The sequence below is a fragment of the Anopheles merus genome, chromosome 3L, assembly GCF_017562075.2.
Source record: "Anopheles merus strain MAF chromosome 3L, AmerM5.1, whole genome shotgun sequence".
In the NCBI taxonomy this organism is placed as follows: Eukaryota; Metazoa; Arthropoda; class Insecta; order Diptera; family Culicidae; genus Anopheles; species Anopheles merus.
In genome coordinates this window covers 773,757-796,394 of record NC_054085.1, presented here as the reverse complement: position 1 = coordinate 796,394, position 22,638 = coordinate 773,757, and the positions used below count along the sequence as shown (strand labels likewise).

The following is a 22,638-nucleotide window of genomic DNA, read 5'->3' as shown; positions in this document are numbered from 1 at the left end:
ATCCGTTCCCGGATAATCGACGTTCTACGGTATCTATAATATGGTTGCGATGGTTCAAAATGAACTACGAACCCTGCTAAGTTGTGCTAAAGTCTATTAGCCATGCATCGTTGTGAGATGCGGTCTGGAAATGTTTCGAGTTTCGAATCAGCAGTTCGAGAGTGCGCACGCGTGTGCTGTGTGGTCCCCGCGTAGATCGGGTTGAAAGGTACCGTTTCCCGCGTACAAATTGTGGATTGTTATAATTCGCATTATTGAGTGAAACGTCGAGATCGATCAAGAAATACAACCAACAGTTATTCATCAAAATGATTGTTGGAAGAGAGGTTTCTGGTGCTATCTTTACACGCATATTCATGTAGAGAATTTGCAGAAGGTTGCTTAATTATTCATGCCTCAGTTTAAGTGTGCGTGATCCGTCTAGTGAACTTTCATTGATATACTTATCAAACGTCGTTCGGTTTTTCTTCGTACAGTGTTGCTGAAAATACAGCTGTGATTGTTGCAGTACATACGTCAATTGAGCTCTTGAATGTACGTTGTGTTCTCTCTGCACAGTAACTATCAGGGGTTGACTCGATTGTTTTTTATTATTATCTTGTCATTTCATTAAAATAAAATCATAGCGGCAAACGCAAGCAAGTAGGGCAAATGCACAGTGTGAAATAGTAATTTCAGCCTGATGGTTGTGTTGCGTTGTTTTTCCTGAATCCTGCTGTTTTGACAAGTGCTTAATGTACAAAAAATAAATATATTCGTGTGTGATCAACTTAAAATAATATATTGAGCTGATAAATAAAGTTTCCAAAATTGATAAATAAAGTTTCCAAACATAATGTGTGAAGTGTAATAAAAAGCTGCTACTTGTACACAGTTAAGAGCGAAGTAAAGAAAAATAAAAATCAAGTTTTAGTGCATCTCAAAAGCGGTTTGTGGAGTGTTTACTAACGTGCTGATTGGTTGTTTTAAATACATATCCTTAACATAACCATTATTACGATTCACTGAATGCTCCCGCTTAACATACTACTTTATGCGATGTTTTTTGATCGACTGTAGCGTTACAGTGCAGTTACTCGAACCTATCAAAGTGAATTTCACACATATGAACAAACGTACCGTCAAGCACGCACGATTGCTGGCACGCATCGAGCCAGCCAAGTGCTGTTGATAGGCATTGCAGGCGAGCAAGTGTAGTTGCTTCAGGTGCAAATTTTATGTCAGCTTCGGTGCAATAGTAGTTGGTTTGTGTCTTTCGCAAACTATCCATATAGTGTAGTAGTCCAACCCTTGCAGTAGCTGTGAAACGAAACGAGACGAAAGAAACGTGAAATAGCTTGTGAAAGGTGCCGTGCAACGGCACACCGACAGCACCACCAACACTGCACTTGTGCACCAATCCGAAGATCTTACCCAGGACAGTCAAAAAATAATCAAGGTAAGGGCAGAAAGTCAGACGTAAATATTTCGTTGATTTTGAGAACGGTGTTCTTATGCTTAATGAAATTTCTTTCATCTTGCTCACGACTGAGTAACATTAGTAATTAGCCCTCGCTAATTTCTTGGGACTGACTATTATGGTAATTTAATATATTCTCATACACCTGTCATATTCCTGCGAAGGTATGGTATACATATTAGACCCAGGCAATGGAATGACCGTAATGGATTTTTTTCTCCAAAGGAACCATTCTGTAGTGTTTGCCAGGTGCAATGTATTCGTATTGCCGACTATGAAATATTCGAAAGATTGTGTTAAACCCCTCCAAGAGAACCAAATAAACCAGGTACCTCAGGAAAACTTTTTCAAGATAATTCACTTTTACACCTTTGATCTCTCGACCTTCGTTCCTGGGTAACACAGGTCAGTGAGCAGAGTAGGTTCATATTCGCCCTTCCTTTGTTTTTACGGTTTCGTTTCCTCATTGGGAATCTGGAAATCCTTCTACACTGACATGAATCATTATGACCTGGACCGTCAAAATGTGTGTCGTTAACAAAAGTGCAGACAGAAAACAACACCGACAGGATACGGTTGTCCACGAAACAGGGTGAGACAGAATACGGTAAAATGAAAAGCAATGTGATAAAACCTGTTAGCCCCTTTTTCGGGAACAGCAGGTTTCCCGGGAACGAATTCACTTTCTCCGTGGCTGTATAGTGTGACCCCCAAGTTTGGCCGGCGTTGTTGCCTGATGTTGCAAGCAAGAGTGAGATCATTCCTGATCGTTCCTGAAATGAGAGCTTTTAACTGATGGGTCAGGAGTACGTTAAAGGGGGCAGTTCTTGTTCATCTACATAGCATGGGATCAAGCCGATTCGATTGTGTTTCCTATTTAACATTTCTTGTACTGTCGCTATCAATAAGCGTAGCATTTTTTTCGATAATATGAAGGCTTATGGTCATGTGTGCTCAAATATAAAGATGTATCATAGACATCATATTAATGTATTCGACACACATTTCCCTGATTGAGCTTGTGGGTTCCATGACACCAATAGTTTTATCGACAAATCGTTCAAAAAACAAATCCAAAAAGACTTTTATGAAAAATTTTAATGGTTGATTTGATGTATTTCGGCATTTTTAAATATCTGCAATATGCTATAGAAAATTTTGAGTGTTTTTATCTATTAGTTTTTGTGTATATTTAAGTTATTTAATATTAAAATTGCTCTTCATATTTTTATTAAGTTTATATTTCAATTAAAATGGAAAGATCTGAAAGACAGATTAAACCTAGACTACCCCGGCTATTTTTCGAATAAGATCAAGAGAAAATGTATTATTCACAATTAATTTTAACATTTTTTTATTTCTTCTGCATTTTATCTGGAGGTTACACTGGAGGTTAAATTTAGTTAATATTTAAGACATCACCGTTTTTTCATTGCTCAGCACTGATTGTAGGACTATAATATATTTATATCTATTAGGTGCGTTCTACAATCTATATCTTTGTTAGCGAATCTTTCCCCTTGCACCAAAAACAAGCGTCAAAAAAGATCCGCTGATCTTTTTATACACCGGTCCCGTGGTACAGTCGTCAACTCGTATGACTTAATAACATGCCCGTCATGGGTTCAAGCTCCCATACGTACGACTGACTATCCTGCTATAGGTAATCAATAAGTCGCTGAAAGTCAAATCCATCAGTAGTACAGACAGGCCTAGACCGACAGCGGTTGTTGTGCGAAAGAAGAAGAAGAAGAATTTTCATGTTCACATACCACGAGTTGTTGTCGGATATACACACATCGTAATTTTACAAAATAAAAGAAAATACATCGTGTGAATCAGTAATTTTAGCCTAATGGTTGTAAAATACGGCTTCTTCTTGTAACAAATGCACTATATTTCAACGTTTTCAACGTTTCAACGTGGTTTTGGAAGTAATCGAAAACTTTACGTTTAAACACGAATAAACACAACTTTTCTCTCGGCGAGTCAAAAGCTTGCAAGCAAATATTCGCTGTAGGCTGCTAGACTTCCCGAATACATCTAGAAAAATTGTTTGACAGATATTCTCTAGTAGTTTATGCCGTATGAAAACGCGGCTATTGACAGGCACAATATTTGCTTTCATGACTTTTTAAGTAACACTCAGCTCCATATGGGGTTTTGTTAAGTAGGGCGAGTTGACGATTATACCACAGGAGCTACCCTTACATTAAAGCAGATGAATAGCATGAGCCCATCAATCTGAATACATATCTAGTAACACATTAAATTATAGATTCATAGTTTGGTAAATAAACGTAGTACATCGCATAATCTGATTAATAACCCATTAAATGGGAAGAGGTGTTCTCAATTTGAAAGCTTTTTTAAGGGTGCCAGCATACGCTTGAACGGCTATATTTCGTATTTGCTGACGGTGGCTCAATAACAGGAATCGGGGCCACATGAACAAACAATACCAAAACATGAGAAAATAGTGTATGCTGGTAGCTTTTATCCAGTTAGGCTGAAACATTGCGGTTTAGCACCTCTTGCCAACTTGAATCAAGCGCTCTGTACGCTTTTATGCACTGTGAGTGTAAGCTACAAACTTAAATACGAGTAAAATTATTCGCAATCCGCAATTGTTCGCAAATAAGCAAAATATCAAGCTCCTAAACACTTATGTTGGGCCGGTCTGGTGGTACAGTCGTCAACTCGCACGACGTCACAACATCCCCGTCATGGGTTCAAGTCCCGAATAGACCGTGCCCCCATACGAAGGACTGACTATCCTGCTATGGTAACAATAAGTCACTGAAAGCCAAGCTCACTTCACTAGTGAGTAAAGGCAGGCCTTGACCGACATCGGTTGTTGTGTCAAAGAAGAAGAAGAAACACTTATGTTGCCTGAATACAAAAATGACTACTTGACAACCTGCTAAAAAGTTCCAAACTTTAATCATTTTGCGCTTGTTCCAATAGGTTCATATACCGAAGAAAGCAGCGGAATGATGAAAGAGTATGTGTTATTAATTAGAGATAACATCAAGTACCAGTAATGTCCTGTACTATTTGCTCAACGGATAAAAAATCGTACAAAAATGATTTTTAACTTCACTTTTGCATTCATATCTCATTAGTTACGCTCTACGTAAACAGATCGTTACGTGCTTATAATGTTCTTTTTCTCCCTATTTATGCCTCTTTCTCTCACACACACTATCTATGACTTTCTCTCTTTCTCTTTCTTTCTTTCTTTTTCAATGTTTCTAATTGTTAGCTGTTTTTGTGTTTTATATTTGTTTTATCGCAGTATGTATCGTATTATGTATCGTTTTTCTTTAGATCCTGGAATGTTTTAAGTTTCCATTATTTTGTTAGGTATTTAATTCTTTATCGTATGTTTGACCACATTTTGACAAAAAATTTCAAACGATGTTGCATCCAAGTAATATTTTTACTTGGCATATTTTTCATAACCTGTGCCCATAGTAGTTTATCTTTTCCATATAATTACGATTTATATTACTACTTATTACACCAACCTTCGTTGTTTCAAACCTGGATAGCATTGAATGAGATGGCAGTTAGTTACTTGCAACAGGCATTTTATACTTTGTAAAAAATGCAAATATTGAAAATCTAGTGCTACTATCCCAAGATGTAAATTGGCTGTGTATTATGGTTTAACATATAGTCGATATGATCATAAATAAGGTGTGGATGTTTTCGGTGTTTGAATGTCATTTTTAATTAAAACTTAGGGATTCAGAATGATTCCATACAAATATACAAAAAGAAAAACTTGCTTTACAACTACGCAAAATCAACTGTATACCACTGTCTAAAGTTAGCGGTACTAAACATACTTAACTGACGAAGGAAAACGGTAATGCTACTTCGTTTCAACTACAACCATTGCCAAAGACTAAAAAAAATGAGAGGAACAAACATGCAAGGCGCGAGAAATCCAGTTTCAACACTTGCTATAATCAAGCACAGCACGAAATCTCCACTGAATTGCCCTCATTCCCTTATTCATTCAACCGCATGCCACCCTGGTTCAATTATCTAACAAGTGAATAGTTTTAGTTATTTATCAAAACTCTACAAAAATGTTAAACTAGCGAAATATGTTAAACTCTACAAGTTAATGTTAAACTAGCGCAATATGTGCCACATATGTAAAATGTGGGTACTGTATAGTATCTAAGGCTTTCATCAATATCGGTGACAGCGAGAATAGGGTTTACCGAGATATTTTGTGCAGTCCCTAAATTAATATTAACACGATTTTTAAAAATAGATGCGCTAAACACAAATTTCACTTAAGACGGCATAGCAAAATGAAAATTAAACATGCCAATTTGGCGTATTCAATATTTTCAACAGCTCATGATTCAAGTAATAAAGCAAGTTATGGTTGAAACGATAAATTGTAATAAAACTTAACTCTCACCCCTAACATATTTTAAAACAATATGTAAAAAAATTAAAAGTAATGAAGCATAAAGAAGCAATTATGCACAAAAACCGTGTTGCTAAAAATTATATTGAATAAATAGAAATTAGCGTGGATTTATTAAGACACACAGTATTTATCAAAACACGTTTCGTGAACGATAAATCATATAGCTCACATCACAAAATGACTCAAATACCCCTGTATCACTATCATAGTTTAGTTCTGCAGATGATGTTGTAAAATTGAGATTAAGAGTAAAACATGAATATAGGGCCGAATGAAAAAACTTTCAAAATGATAATTTGCTATACACCAATCCAACATTATTTATGAAACATTTCAAATCATGTAGCACAGACTTCTTTCAAAGTTTGTACTTTGTTATCAAAAATAACTCTGCTTTCATTTTTCTTTTGCTACCACAATCTATTATTTCCATCTTGTAAGTAGGTGTGTTATTATGAGCCAAGTCAAGCTGATTTCACATTAACTTTTCTGTATTGCTTTGACAGTCAAGATTGGTTTGTAGCAGTCGGTCAAAGGCACGGATTTGTACGTGTGCAATAATTATGTTTCCCGAAAGAACAGATATTTAAGACTACGGATCAACCAAACTTACAAGTTACAAAGCCAGGTGGTAAAACCTTAGCATTACTACAAATTATACATTACCAATCGCCTGAAAACACTTCCTACACGAATATTGCTTTCATCAGTTTTGGGATTCCGGTATGGAAACTGCAGGGGTTCTAACCCAGATGGAGTTTTTATCATTCCTTAGTAAGATCTTCTTTGTTTTTGTTAATTACGTGCTCAAACGTTTAACCGGAAATCTTGACACGAAAGTATTCATTCTACCTCACACCTATTTGGTCACCATTTGGCCTCTTCGGTAACAGATTGCGGAATAACGGAAACGATTGTGATAGCGGAATTTTCAATAATTAATGTAATTTCTCTCTCAGCTGGTAAATACAGCTTTGAACAGTATTTCTTACCTAATATACTACGAAAAAAAAATAATAAAAAAATGAAAATATATTTGACGCATTATAAATTAAAATGGATATAAGTTATATAAAAACTCAATAAACGAAAAATTATTAGTATTATTATTATTATTATTATTATTATTATTATTATTATTATTATTATTATTATATTATTATTATTATTATTATTATTATTATTATTATTATTATTATTATTATTATTATTATTATTATTATTATTATTATTATTATTATTATTATTATTATTATTATTATTATTATTATTATTATTATTATTATTATTATTATTATTATTATATTATTATTATTATTATATTATTATTATTATTATTATTATTATTATTTTATTATTATATTATTATTATTATTATTATTATTATTATTATTATTATTATTATATTATTATTATTATTATTATTATTTTATTATTATTATTATTATTATTATTATTATATTATTTATTATTATTATTATTATTATTATTATATTATTATTATTATTATTATTATTATTATTATTATATTATTATTATTATTATTATTATTATTATTATTATTATTATTATTATTATTATTATTATTATTATTATTATTATTATTATTATTATTATATTATTATTATTATTATTATTATTATTATTATTATTATTATATATTATTATTATTATATTATTATTATTATTATTATTATTATTATTATTATTATTATTATTATATTATTATTATTATTATTATTATATTATTATTATTATTATTATTATTATTTTATTATTATTATTATTATTATTATTATTATTATTATTATTATTATTATTTATTATTATTATTATTATTATTATTATTATTATTATTATATTATTATTATTATTATTATTATTATTATTATATTATTATATTATTATTATTATTATTATTATTATTATTATTATTATTATTATTATTATTATTATTTTATTATTATTATTATTATTATTATATTATTATTATTATTATTATTATTATTATTATTTTATTATTATTATTATTATATATTATTATTATTATTATTATTATTATTATTATTATATTATTATTATTATTATTATTATTATTATTATTATTATATTATTATTATTATTATTATTATTATTATTATTATTATTATTATTATTATTATTATTATTAAGACTTCGCGCCTTCATGGCCTACACACAACTACAACTAAAGTCTTATGAACTATAAATTACAAATGTTCTTATGATATTTGAACATTTCGGGACAACATAAGGCAAATAATCAATGGATCTTGGAGCAATAAAGGGCTCCAGCACCCTCATTGCTTCATCATTGTTCCATCAAACATGAGTTATAGAGCTCAATACAGTAAAATATCGTTTAAATTTACTACGGTTGGTCAATTTGGTTACTCAGCCTCGGTATACTAGTTTTGTTATACAACCAACAACCAGTTAGCCGAGCACCGCGTCAAGTCCCTACAATATACTTGTGCCTTTCGTACTAGTCCAGAGATCGGCAGAGCAGGGCTCGCGAGCCATGTGTGGTTATTTTCCCTTCATTAGTTTCGAATAAATGTTACGCATTTTATACTTTTTTATCGATTTGGTTCTTTATGTGGAGTTCTATATAAAATTATAGAAGCTGGCATTTTCGGCCGTAAAGTTTGCCGACCGCTTTCGATATAATCTCAGCAATAAGATGAAGGAATTAAACAACGATTTTGATTAGACGAAATAAAAACTAGTGGGATATATTACCACATAATAGATACATGTAAAATTGCTTTCTATCGACAAACGATCAACGCTTGAATTAGGGGCGGTAACATGCTACAGTCGTCACCTAACCACCAAGATTCTAACAAAGGTGACACAGCGTTCTTAGGAGGATATTAAAAAAATAGGTTCAGCGCGCATTGTCAGAGCAAAAAGCACTATAATTCATGGAAAATTTCAAATATTCTCATTAGAAAAACATGAAGTTAATAAAAACTGGGTATTTTAAATCAGCACATAAGATATATGTTAAAAAAATCAAGAAAATTGTGATAAGGTATCTATTGACTAATTATCCGTGTTATTCGCATATATTGGCGAGGGTGGTGAGGAGCAAGGTGCTCGGATGAGCTCGGATAAACGGCGCCCCACTGTACTTAATTGTTTTCTCGATTAGAGCGATCAATGAATAATGGAGTGTTTTAAGAAACAAGCCAGCTATTGTATATGGATTTTGACAGTTGGCAGCTGAAATCATGTCAACGCTCCATACAAAACCACACGCCAAACTATCAGCCTCGATTATTTCAGCCCAAGGTCTGTGTAGGAACGAGCTCAAAAATTATTCAACATCGGTTTGACTATCTTGGATGCCATTTGGCAAGAGAAAGCCATGGAAAATCAATCAAACCCTTAAACATTTATTATTACTAGAGGCATACATACTTTTTCTGTAAAATTTTTGAATCAATTAAAATTGTTCTTACGATTACCAGACCGATTCATTATTACAGGTATTCCCTGAGATACACGGTACCTTTTAAACGCGGATTCGGAGGTACGCGGTTTTCTAAATTTGACAGTTCTTTAAGCAAATTGTACCGTTTTGACACATCAATTGTAAAATGCCAAAACTTTCCTTTTGATGGAATGTTGAAGCCCATATTAAATCGGAATCGTATAAAAAAATCATCCGCTATGAGCAAAATAAAGCAAAAATTGGTGATATTTTTGCTGAAAATCACGAGATTCGACTTATGCGGCAATTCGAGATAGGCGGTATTTTGCGGCCGTTTCGATCTTTATTAACCATACATCTCGGGGACCGTATGTATAATCATATTTAAAATATGAATCGAAAAGGTCTTTCATATCCGTATTAATACACGATGCGCAATCTCAGATTGCGCATATATTCGTTTTATCAAAATATATGTCATTTCGCGTAGCCAACCCTGAGCTATAAACGTCATTTCCATACAATTTCAGATTGCGCCAAGATTGCGCATAAATTTTCAAGATTATATGTCCGAGATATACACATTTTTTTTTTGACAGATAAATATATCAAACCGATCCGTTTGACAGATAAATATATGCGCAATCTGAGATTGCGCATCGTGTATTAATACGGTATGTCAAACTACATGTAATGAACTTTTGGCTAACTGTCAAATCGTTCTACATTACGGGACCTCGTTGCTACACAGTTCTCGAAAAATATGTAAATAAATGCCGATTCGCCACAGGATCGATCAGAGTAGCTCATAGAGGGCCGTCCCGTGGTACAGCTGCGTGGTAATGAATTAAGTCTCGAAAGCCTGTATAGACCGGCATGTCCGCGTAGGACATTACGCCAAATAGAAGAAGCTCATAGAGGAATAAATTTTGTAGCTCAAGCATAAATATTTTGTCAAGGTAGGTTAAAAACTGTTTATATCGATGTTTTAAAATTAATTAAATGTATAACACACTTATTTCAAAAAGAAATATCGAAGAGAAAGATTTTCAATGCATATCTGTTTGCAAACAAATGGTGAAATCCAACATGGCGTTACTATCTAAATGTTAGAACCCGGTCGATCAATATTATTCCACTGAAAGGCTGAAATTTATGCTTGTTGGCTTGAAACATAAAATGAGGTCAATAGTGGACTAATAATGAATCATTATCACATTTTATTTTTCTTGGGGGAAGAATATCATAATTAAGCATAACACAAGCATAATCGGCTCAATGCGGGGTTCACTACATACATAAAGAAAATATGTGTATATGTTAAAACATATTTTAAAATCGCTATTTGTTTGGCAGTTTTTTTTTAATAAAATGGAATTTATAAAATTGATAGTATCCAGCTTCCACTTTCTGAATATTATAAATGGTGTAATCAAATTCATTTTTGACCAAAAACTTAATAATAGAATAACGGATAACTGAAATAAATTAACGCAGACAGATGTTGGGAACCAACACATGGCGTTAAGCGGGGTTGCCTGTACTTTTAACTGTATTTTACAAATACTGGTTTCATTGAATTGTTATGTAAATATTTTGACCTTAAAATGGTACTACTCAGAGAAAGAAGCATTGCGACTTGCTGTCTCATTACAGCAAAGTCTCGCAAGGCCTTTGGTATCGATCACTGTTATTCAACACAGAGGGCTGAACAAAACAAACACGGAGCGATCGTATCTGACTGATTCGTTTAGATTCAGTCGACAGACAGAGTATGTGCATGTAGGATTTCATTCCCCACTCACAAGATCATGAGCGGGGGGAGAGCGTGACAACCCATAGTATTTAGCGAAATTTTAATCAAAAATCCCCCCACTCCAAAAAAGGAAAAAAATCCCCCTTTGGAAGAATTCCCCACAGGATGAAAACCGCTGGTATAGTTGGTAAATTAAAGGGAACCATTGCAACTTACAGTCAACCATAGATCATCATCTAATATTAACCACATTTTCCAATCCAATGTCTTTAGTGAAGAAAAGTTTCTTTAGTAAACAGTGAGTTGATAATTTTTAACAACGATCAAACAAAAGTGAAATTAGTCATTCTAAACCCGCAGAACATAAAACTAATATTTTCATGGGAAATCCGTTTCATAGGATATCCGTCATGCATTTCATTTCAGTATTATTATACTTAAATTTGGACTTAGCAATGCATTTAGACTAATGTCTAAATTACGGTTCAATGACGGTAATCTGCGCCAAATATCAGTCTGGGAAAGACCATTTGTGATAGCGTCAGCGTGTCAACTACAGCGAACTACTTGTAAAGAAAAGAGAGAAAACTCGCAAACAACATTATTATTGTTGCTGATAGCAAAATTTTTGGGTTCGTAAGTTACAACAAGTGGTATGATCATGTCTAATGGGAAGAGACGGAACAATTTAAGATGAAGAGACAGACCGAATATAACGATCGACAACAAAAAAATCCACGTTGGTCTGATAGCAGTCATCTGAAAATAGTGCAAGGTTAATTATGTGAAAACTCATAAATTAGAACACTGTAAAGTTTTATTGCTTTTATTGTTCATGCAGCTCACACTTTTCTTTTGTAAAATATATTCATATTCGCTTTCACGGTTCATGAAAGACCTTAACACTACCTGCAAAGATTTATTCAAACATCTTTACTCTTTATAATAAGGCATTTATTTCACTCCGTGAGAGTTAACTTCATACAGGTTGATCGCCAAAAAGGGGAAACATCTTCACCCCATTAAAACTTAATCTAGAGCCGTGGTTTCGGACGTACTCGAGTAATGGAAAAATTGGAACAAACTATTTGACGTAGACTGTCTTGTCATTAAAAATGAGTTAACACATACTTAAAGCTTATGCCGAAATTTCTATGCAGATCATCGATCAAAATTTCTTTGGCAGACGTTTAAACTAAGCACATTCCGTCCGGTGAAACTGCTAATGAACTCGTCCATGTTAGGCATGCGATGGGTTCATTGAGCGTCTAATGAACTAAGGCATAATTCTTACGATTAGGAACCAGAATATAAATACAAATATATGTAAGCATTTATGTATCTTTAATACATATTTATTCATTTATTGTTTTCCTTTTTTTCATTCTTATTAAAAATAAACTTATTGGTTAGAATAAGGTGTTTTTTATCTCCTCTTCTCGATTTCATAGTACCCGGTATAGACTGTTCCGATACCTCTCGACTCATTGAGAATATTTAAAAATAGGTCAGACATCTTATGTATACAAAATTTTTTGACTTACCCTTTGTAATGAAAAATGACAACTCACAAATAACACTGATATTGTTGCTGATAGTAATCTTACTGGCATGAACCATTTTAAAGTGACGTAAACAAATTGGTGAATTGCATTCATACACTTCATTTGAATAGCTGTGATGTTACACTGAAAAATCGTTGCGGAAAACCAATTTAAAAAATATATTGTGAGGTGCCAGTTGTGTTCGATCTGCGATACATTATGTAATTATTTAAGTACTGCCACTTTATTGTTACTCATTTTTAAAGATGAATTAATTGTTATGTTATATTTCAGAACTTTTATTTAAAAAATATATGATATGCAAAACGAAATCCCAGATGGTAATGTTGAAAAAGTTATCAAGAAAATTTAGGATAAGACAGCAGGAAATAGCTTTGAAAGAAGAGTGATAGATACAAACTATTGCAATAGAAAATAACAAAAATATAACAGGCAAAACAGACATCAAGCTTACCAAAAAAAGGGGCTTTTCGGTAAAGGTTACTAGGCAGGGTCACGAAAGGCCGGTAATAACCAACGCAGCAGTAAAAACTAATGCGAGAGAAACCAGCTCAATTTTTTAAATCTCCGCCGAAATAAGTAAACGAAAGTTGGAATGGGTCTGAAATAAAGCTCTTTTAATATAAATTATTACCAGTCGTAACAATAGTTCATATAAAAACACTGTACATCGCTTCAACTAATATTTCTTGCCTCTATAAAATGATACGTTCAGTCTGGAGAAAAAAGATATCACTCGCGTTGTAAACGTATAAGAGATACTAAAATATTCAACATTTTCCAATTTTAAGATCACTAAACTGACCAACTTACAAACACATCTGCTAGTCTCGCTTCCTTTCTCTCGATCGCCACGGATTGTCGACCTCTGCGAGCCGATTGCTACGTCTTACATAGCAAGCAAACTTGTTTATGTTGGAAGACATTCAACGCAAAAAATGCCTATCGATTTCCTGTCTAGTTGATAGAAAGTGAAACAGATATGTTGATCCGGACACTTTCAGCTTCCAGAAACCTTAAGCTTGAAACTCCACAATGCTGTCATTACCAATGTTCAATGTCGGATAAAAATCGGTTCATAATTATCATTAGACTTTCTCGGATAACAATATCATACATGCGCTCACTTAGGTACAAACTTCTCACCTCAGCAATATCAAAACGGATGTTTTAATCATGTTCGTCCGTTGGTCGCACATAATTAAAGTAACTTACATTACACTCAGATCAGTCACATGACATTAAGCTTTCCCGTTAGATTATCATCAAGCAAAGTGGGTCAATGTCGGATGTGCTATGTTTTTTTTTTTTTGCGTGATTGTGTGCACTATTGTTTGCTACCCAGTGGTTTGGGTAACTTTATGCCATACTGCGCAATGTCAGACTATTTAGAGCTCAGGAGTAATGTAATTATGTTTTTATTATCAAAAAAAGAAGACTTGGGTTGACAAATTAAATGAGTTTAATGTTGATTGCAGAAAACATGCAGACTAATTAAACCAACAAGACTGTTTGTATAGCTGCCTTCAGATTCCATATCTTGAAACGTATGGACACATCATTTAGTTCGTTGAAGTGCTTGCAGTTCATAAAAATTGTATAAAAATGACGCGTATTTAGAAATATTGAGTGACAATGGCACATTATCGATGGGTTTTGACACATTCACAAAACATATTTTGAAAACATATCAACATAAACTTATTGTTTGTTGACTATTGTTTAGTTGAACATGTGATAACTTCTACGTTTGTTAATCACTTCTTTGCTTCGTAGCTCATTGAAAAACAGGAGGTCAAAGCAAGCATTCATGATCTCAATAACCTTATCTTGCAGTACCAGCGGTCGACCATGGCCCTAACATAACTATTCAAATCGTGCAAATAGTGGGAAATTAACTTGGTTGAGATTTTCCCTTTCGTTTGCAGTCAAAGAACTTCGGCATGGTCGGTACAAAGCATACCATGGAAATGGAAAGTTTGGTTTCGTTGTGCAGTTAGGGCGTTTACGTTGTACAATTAACAGTAGAGGTATACGCTCGGTATAATCAAATGAGAAAATCATACCTTTTCACAATGTTTATGTTCGTCCAGTATTTCAACATACACGCAGACCAACTTCGCTTTAGGGTACTTTCAATGTGGAGTACGCTCATTTTGTTCCACCATACTTTGCTTGGACAAGTTAGCTTGCTTTGGTTAAGAGTGTAAAAACGTATCCACGTTTACCGATTGTTTGACTGGGTGCGTGCGCGTCACGTCTTTAATGCATCATTAGCTGAAAAGATTGATGAGTTCGATTACCCTTTTCACTTCATTTGTTTTTATGTGTACCCATGTATTGAGTCTCTCTTTTACTTTAATGTAATTTTCTCTCTTACAGATGACTTGCGGCATTTCTTGTGTGGACAATGCGTTAAACAAATCCTTCTTTAAGCTGGGTCTCTTCATCGGAAGGCATCCGGGCTACTTTCTTATAGTACCTGTTTTACTAGCTCTTCTGTGTATGACTGGGTAAGTAGATGTAGTTATAATCGGCAAATTATTTCTGCATGGCCACACATTCCACATTACAAAATAAAACAATAATTTGATAACCATTTTAATGAAAATATTATTTTATCAAATAGGTAGATATCATGTGATTAAACGATTTAAATCTAATTCGTTTTTTAACAATTTTTGATACGTCAAATTTTTAAAGCTTGGGCAAAAGATGAAACAACTGAAACACACAAAAAGTGAAATGTTATACTTACTGATGTACTAAATTTATATATATCAAATGGAAGTAAAGTAATTTTACGCAGTTTACAAGATTGTTAGCAAAGGCTTTTCTTTTTTTTTCTTTTGGCTACACCTTATTCCGAAAAAAAGTTGCAATATAACTAGCCCCTCAATAGAACAGAAAATTATTGCAACTAACACCACTATTACTTTAAGGATGATTATCTTTATCTAACTTTAACGTCTAGTTTTATGGTGCATGATTTAACAAATTTTATTTCTTAGTTAGTTTACTAAGGCGCTAGGTTACGGCCAAACTTAAACACTATCGTTAGAATGTGACGCATATTTTCTTATATTCTCTGTTCTTCTATTCTGCATTTGTTTACCGATATTTGTCTCTTGTTCGCTTCATGGATTCCAGCTTTCAACAAATAAAATACGAAATCGATCCAGAATATTTGTTCTCACCAGTCCGAGGGGAGGGCAAATCAGAACGTGCCATCGTTGAAAGCTACTTCAAGGTCAACTATACGCACCGTTTCAACGTTGGAAGAATTACTCGCCCGGGTAAGGATGAAAACAAGTGCAGTTATAATATCGGTAGGAAACTTAGTAGCATGCAGGGCAATTATACCGGTTTTGCATGCTGTCCTTTGAGTCAGTTCTACTTTTCAGTATATGATTGTCAGTGCCGCTAGGTCATATCTTGACTACTTTCATTTCCAACCAACCGACTCTAACTAACGGGCATGTTAAAACTGGCTTTAGTTTGTTCCTATCAAGGGATGGAGCAGTTTCGTCAACTAGTATTTCTGCGATGAACACTTTGGTGGGCTGATTGCAAGTAATATGGACCGTAATATGGATTCAAATAATTTCGAATTTGTCCTAGATTACTTTACACGATATCCTATATATTATGTTTTAAGTATGTTTCAGTGATGATGAAAAAGTTTTTTTTTTATCTCTTAAACATGATAGGGCGATTAATAACATTGTATCAATAAGTAGTCGGTTGCTGCTTGATCTGTAAGGGCGAGATACAAAAAAATCCTGTATAAAATAAGCTTAGCAATCAGCTCTAAAGACGTGTAAATTCTTACATGGCGGGTGAGTTCGATTCCCATCCGTCATCCAATAGCAAACACTACAAATTAAGTTGCGTTGTCATGAAAAGTCTTTATAAGTAAACCATTATATGTGATGGCTAGTATGCCCGCAGTAGGTCGTAACGCCAAGTAGTAGAATAATGAATCGGGGTTCGTCGCTTTAATTTTTAGCGACAAAGTCATTTGTTTTGTTGGGTCGGGAAATGTAAAAGGCGAAAAAGTCGTTTGAATATTAATTGTAAAGCATACAGCTTTTGTTTATTTGTGTAGATACAAAATTCTAGATTGTATTTGTTGCTCGATGGTCGATGGTAAAATCATATTAACGTTCATAATATTTAAAATCGTTTTGAATTTCCATTCTCACAAAAAATGCACATTTCTCAAAAGAACTCGGCATTGTTCATGATCGTTGCTGAGATTGTTAGAATCAAAAATTATTCGCACATACTGCACGTGTTGGCACTGATGAATGTGATGATGAATGACGTAAATAGGAAAACTGTATATCATTATTCATCCCTACGATAACTCCCACAGGTGTTTTTGTTTTGTTCGATCCGCTAGGCGTGTTGTCTCAGTAGCTCACAGAATGCAACGATACGCTACATCTCCTTTGCAGTGAGGAGATACTAGCATTGTTTTACAACCGAGAGCAATTATTGTAGATCAAATTTAGTATCAGTTTTTGCATGGATGAAGTCACGTGTAAATTTGATAGTGCATCGGACAATACACAAATAGAACCGGCAAGTTATTTCAGATTATGAACACATGCACTAATCGCTGTGATAAGTTTTTTTATTATCATGAGTATCAGGTTTAAAGACATTTTGGTCAGCAGGCAAGTAATTCAGCTACGCATTCCACATAACATTTTTGCAATAAAAAAAATTTAGATACTTTATAATGTATCTGAATGGTCAAAAAGGAGTTTCTATACTTCTGATAAAACATTAGTTTTATTTTGTAATGACAATAATTTTAACCAAGTGATGATATCTTTGATTCATGATTTAAGACTAGCAGGAAAACAGTTTAGAATAAAATAGCAAATGCCGAAGATATCAAATTTTATTTAAACAACTTTGAACAAAGTCGTGCAAGTATAGTGGTACAATTTTATTTGACGTTTAGTATTATTTTTCTTTTGCTGTAATACTATTACTATAACTTTAGTAATTGTTCTAGAGGTAAAGTTTAACAAGATAAGAAGTAATTAGTAGTAGACCAATGGACTTGCGCGTGTTGCTGAAATATGTAGATTCCTTTATAGATACCGATGATCGATTAGTAAACCAGGACACTGAGGCAAGGAGTATATAAGCTCTCTTCTATGATCGATTTTTTCAGTCAATCTATTATATGCTTACTTGCTCTAACAAAAGACTACATGCATATCAATGTACAAAAGGCAGTATTCATAGGCTAGCCTGTTTGGCTGATCGTAGTATGTGAAACTCATTCGATAAACAAGGTTCCACGACCATACAAAACGAGGTGAAAAAAGCACAATATTATACAATCGAAACGGAAACGGAATCGAAAATGTCTTTCTCAATATTACAACGTGATACAACTTTTGCATTCCGTGCAGGCAAAACAAAAAGCAATCAAATTTTACCCTTGGGGAAGGAAATTGGGAATTTAAAGCTAGTCACAAAACCTTGCTTCAAATGTCAAAATAGAGCAGAACATTGTCATTACAGCTAGTCTCATGCTGATATTCGTTCATTCATTTTACCTTTCCCTGTAGGGAGGTTCGGTCGAGTAATTGTCATTTCGAAGGACGAACACAACAAAAATCTCTTACGAAGCGAAGTTTGGCAGGAGTTACGACTGCTGGATGGAATTATACAGAATGCTACTGTGCAGTACGACGGTGAATCATTCACGTACCGTGAAGCTTGTGCTCGTTGGGAAAATGAATGCTTTACGAACGATATACTAAACTTGGACAAAATAATCGATGAGGTAAGATGCATGTTCTACATTTGAACCAAGAACACAACAAAAAGTGACAAACAATAATCATGCATCAATAAATAATATCTTCTTTTTTTAACAGGTAGAAACTGGCGATCTAAATCTAACTTTCCCAGTAATGTTCAACCCCGTGACGTGGGATGCTCACGTCTTTCCAGTATTCTTCGGTGGAACGCAGGTATCAGAAGACAATCTGATCGTTTCAGTGCCATCATTGCAGTTGGTGTACTTTGTTACGGCCGACTCCAAACGACAGGATGCTCGAGGAGCGGCCTGGGAAGAAGCGTTTCTGGAGGCTGTTGGTTATGCCGAAGACCATGGAGTCTTCAAATACATTTCTGTTGCACGTTTCGCATCACGCACTCTGGATCACGAGCTAGAGAGAAATACGCGAACAGTGGTTCCGTACTTTAGCTCTACTTTCGTCTTGATGATAGCTTTCAGGTAAGGAAGATCGACATTTTTGTAGTAATAAAGTAGCCATCTGTGAAGATGCAATTTTCAATATTTTTATTGATTATTTCGTAACTTGTTTCACTTTTAACCAACAGCGTTGTGACCTGCATGATGGGCGACGTAGTGCGATCCAAACCGTGGCTCGGACTGATGGGTAACGTATCAGCTGTGATGGCAACGTCTGCCGCCTTCGGTTTGGCCATGTATCTGGGCATTGAGTTCATCGGAATCAATTTGGCGGCACCGTTTCTTATGATTGGTAAGTCTTGCTACATTCCTCTAATTGCACCGCCGTATAGCGTACGGAGGAACAATTGTCTGTCCGAAATCGTAACCCATTCACGCATCATGTATGCGAAGAGTACAGCTAGCTTGAACGACTCGGTTAACAGTCCCCGTTTGATGGCGTTTCTCTAACACCCGATGGCAGTTAATATAATTCGCTCGTAATTGATGCCATATGATGTAAGAAAGACAAAATATACAGGCTACTTTTGTATCAGCTATAGAATTCAGTTGACAGTCAGTGCAATACATATTTCTGACGGTTATATGAGATAATATTATCAAATTTGCTCAATCAACCCACACCACGAAAACTAGCTCTATTCAATTATTGATTGGTATTCGTGCAAAACGTTACTCATCGTTCAGCTGTACTTAATGTCATTATGGCATTACGACCATGAGTACTACCAATAGCATCATCTGCAGGGCGACATTGGGTCGGCTATAAAAACCTTCCTCCAAACAATGTCACCTCAAACGGTCAAACTTTTCTCTCTGTCATGCTTACAATGCTCATCAATATAAGGCGCGCTGTGCCGTGATCATGAGACAACAACACAGTAATTCTCATAGCATATGACTAGAATACTAATTACCGTTTAAGTAGGCAAGTAACCTATTACAAGGTGCATCATACTAACCATTCATGGTTAGTTGTTTGGGTATCAATACAAACAAAGCGTGGTCGTCGAAATGATTATTCTTCACTAGCAGGTGACTGTTCTTTTAGACGATAAAACCGTACGTTTGCTTGTATAACTATACATATAACATAAATTTTTAATTTTGTTTAATATTGTTCGGCCCAAACTTTTCACTATGTTTACGAAACATACTCTCGTTTTGATTGTGGAAACAACTCCATTTCCTACATCAATTCGATATTATTGTTATCATTAATTGTTTCTGGTAGTAAAACCATTACTCATCCTTCCTGGTTCACTATACTATGGTCCAATATTGCGTTATGATCTTAGATTAGGTAACAATCCTCTCATAACGATCAGATTTTCACGCGTAGCAATTCATATCAATCTAAATTTTTTTTTTATTTTGCTATCAGACGTTTGTTGCGCCGCGTGCCGGAAACTGTCCGGAAGCTTTTTTGTTTTTTTTCTTTTCTGTTACTTTTATGCGCTTTTCTGCTTTCTTTTCTCTATCATGCACGAGACAAACGCAAACAGTACCCGTTTTATAAATACTCACTATTACCGTAATACCCTGTTTTGTCTGTACCGATCATTTTTCAATTTGTTTGCTCATCTTGCGCATGCAATGATATCTCAATACATTACGAACACCTCTGTATATACATACATACATACATACACACGTATAGACGTACACATACGAAAAATAAAAACTTCGTAAAAAAGCATGGAAGAGTGAAATGAACCAAAAAGAAATCAACCAACCAGCATGCCAATTAAACATGTGAGGAAAAACTCCCATTTCGATAGGGTGCTCACGAGATACATAGCACACAATGTCAGTTACATAACTTATTACCACTTGAGAAAAGAAATACGTATACAATTACCAAACTCTATGGTATTTGCCAATGATGCCGAAAGATAAGTGCCAGTGAGCAGTGTAAGACGAAAAGAAACACTGCCAGGCGCTTGAAAGGCTCTCGTTGCGAACAGTGAGTGCGAGCGTATGAGAGAGTTCAACAATCAACATGACCGATGCACTCAATTGCCGGCAATTTACGGTCACCGAAGGTGCGCCGCAAACTATGAATGCAAGCATAAGTGCATTTACGAGCTACCTCCATTGACTGGGGGTCCTGCTGGCGGGATGGTTTTTTGTAATGTAATGTACAAATAGATCACCATTTCTGGTCCAAGTGTGGTGTCTGATTTGGAACTGGTGAAGTCTTTTCGTGTACAATATAATAACATAAACTTGCTAATGTGCAACGAATAAAAACACAATCGAACCTATTGTTCGTGCTTAATGTGCGAATCTATTCAAATACACCCGTCGTATTTGTAATCTTCCCGGCAATAACACTTTATGTACAAACAAATATGTGGACCAAGAACTTCAAAATCGTCTACGCACTAACCAATGCAACATCAAAACATGTATTAAACAGTTTGACAACGCTACACTGTACTTCTTGGCAGTATCATATTTGGGTCGTAAAATTGCAAAGATTAATGAAACTTACTTCACTATGCCTCTTTACAATCAATGTTAATATCATAAAGTTACAGCCCAGATAATCACAACACCCTTTTGGCTGATACTGATGCCTAACAGACGCGTACTGTGCTGACGCCTATCTTTTGTTGCAATTGGTAGTGAATGATGTTCCAATTGTGGCAAAGGGTTGTTGCCGCTTATATGCTCATGATCACCGCAATCTCAGCAGCTTTCTTAACACAACATGCTGTATGGTACTAGAAGCCAAATTAGCCACAATGAAATTGGATGCCGTCCGTCGTTGTGGTTATTGTTTGATAAATTGTTGCGCATATTTGCAAGCCCAATCTAGGTCACAGAAGGTGTCCTTGTGGCTGTGGGGTCCTTCTGCTGTACTGAATAGAGGAAACTGTTAGTTGCGTGGTAAATAGACAATAGGATTCTTCACTTATCACATCAAAATGTTTCACGTGTGTGTAAATAGTGTAAATGAAGTTACTTTGAAACAATTGAGGCGAAACCAGAAATGGTGCTAAAGATAGTACAAATTCATACAAGGTCGACTTGCATCTGTGCAATATGTGCGCACAAAATTGAAGCTTAATTAACAAAACCTTCAAGCGCTTGAAGAAGCATGCAGTGCATTCTTAACGAAAGACTGGCTTACTACACACCATTTGAACGATAACTACACTGTTTCTAACCCTAAGGTTGTGGAAGTTGTTCCACCACACATCCACATTTAAATTAACGATCATTTTAGCTTCATGGGTTACACATCAGGGTCTGATTAGCTTTGTAACCCGGATGCAATTCCAACGAAGGATGCATTGAAGGGCAAATAACTGAATGTAAATCGTACTCTTTGTTTACATTCTTACTGTTGAGTATAACACATTAACAATATTGTTGTAAAATGTTCATTCCGAATATTAAAAATAACAGACTATTCAGTGGATATGTTATTAAATATTAAAAATGGCATTTATGTAGGCAAATTAATTAATAAACCATTCGGTCAAATTTATGCTTAGAGTGGTGCTAAAACAAACATAATTAGTCATCTTATGACAATCGCCGCCGCCAATAAATTATCCTCACTCAAGTACTCGAGAGAACCAGAGGTAGCAATTATTTGGTGTCGTTCGAGTATCTGTGGAAATATGCTATCCTATGATGGCCACATAGCATACTAAGCCAATTTTAGCTCAAATCCCATAGATCCG

At 34.5% G+C, this 22,638-nt stretch overlaps 1 protein-coding gene across 6 annotated transcripts in view; it reads left to right on the top strand.

Annotated features, from left to right (window-relative positions):
* Window positions 1-143: 143 nt before the first annotated feature.
* The window catches only part of LOC121599891 (patched domain-containing protein 3), a 38,500-nt gene continuing 16,005 nt past the window's right edge, over window positions 144-22,638 (top strand). For 2 of the 6 annotated variants that reach the window (XM_041928007.1, XM_041928012.1), the window contains exons 1-6: window positions 151-1,438; window positions 15,076-15,206; window positions 15,844-15,989; window positions 18,288-18,505; window positions 18,600-18,961; window positions 19,069-19,232. In XM_041928007.1, the coding sequence (XP_041783941.1) occupies window positions 15,076-15,206; window positions 15,844-15,989; window positions 18,288-18,505; window positions 18,600-18,961; window positions 19,069-19,232 (1,021 nt within the window). In that variant the 5' untranslated portion in view covers window positions 151-1,438. Of the gene's footprint in view, window positions 1,439-10,190; window positions 10,332-14,556; window positions 14,724-15,075; window positions 15,207-15,843; window positions 15,990-16,411; window positions 16,533-18,287; window positions 18,506-18,599; window positions 18,962-19,068; window positions 19,233-22,638 lie in introns of those variants that run through there. The other 4 variants (XM_041928008.1, XM_041928009.1, XM_041928010.1 and 1 more) reach the window with 4 other exon arrangements.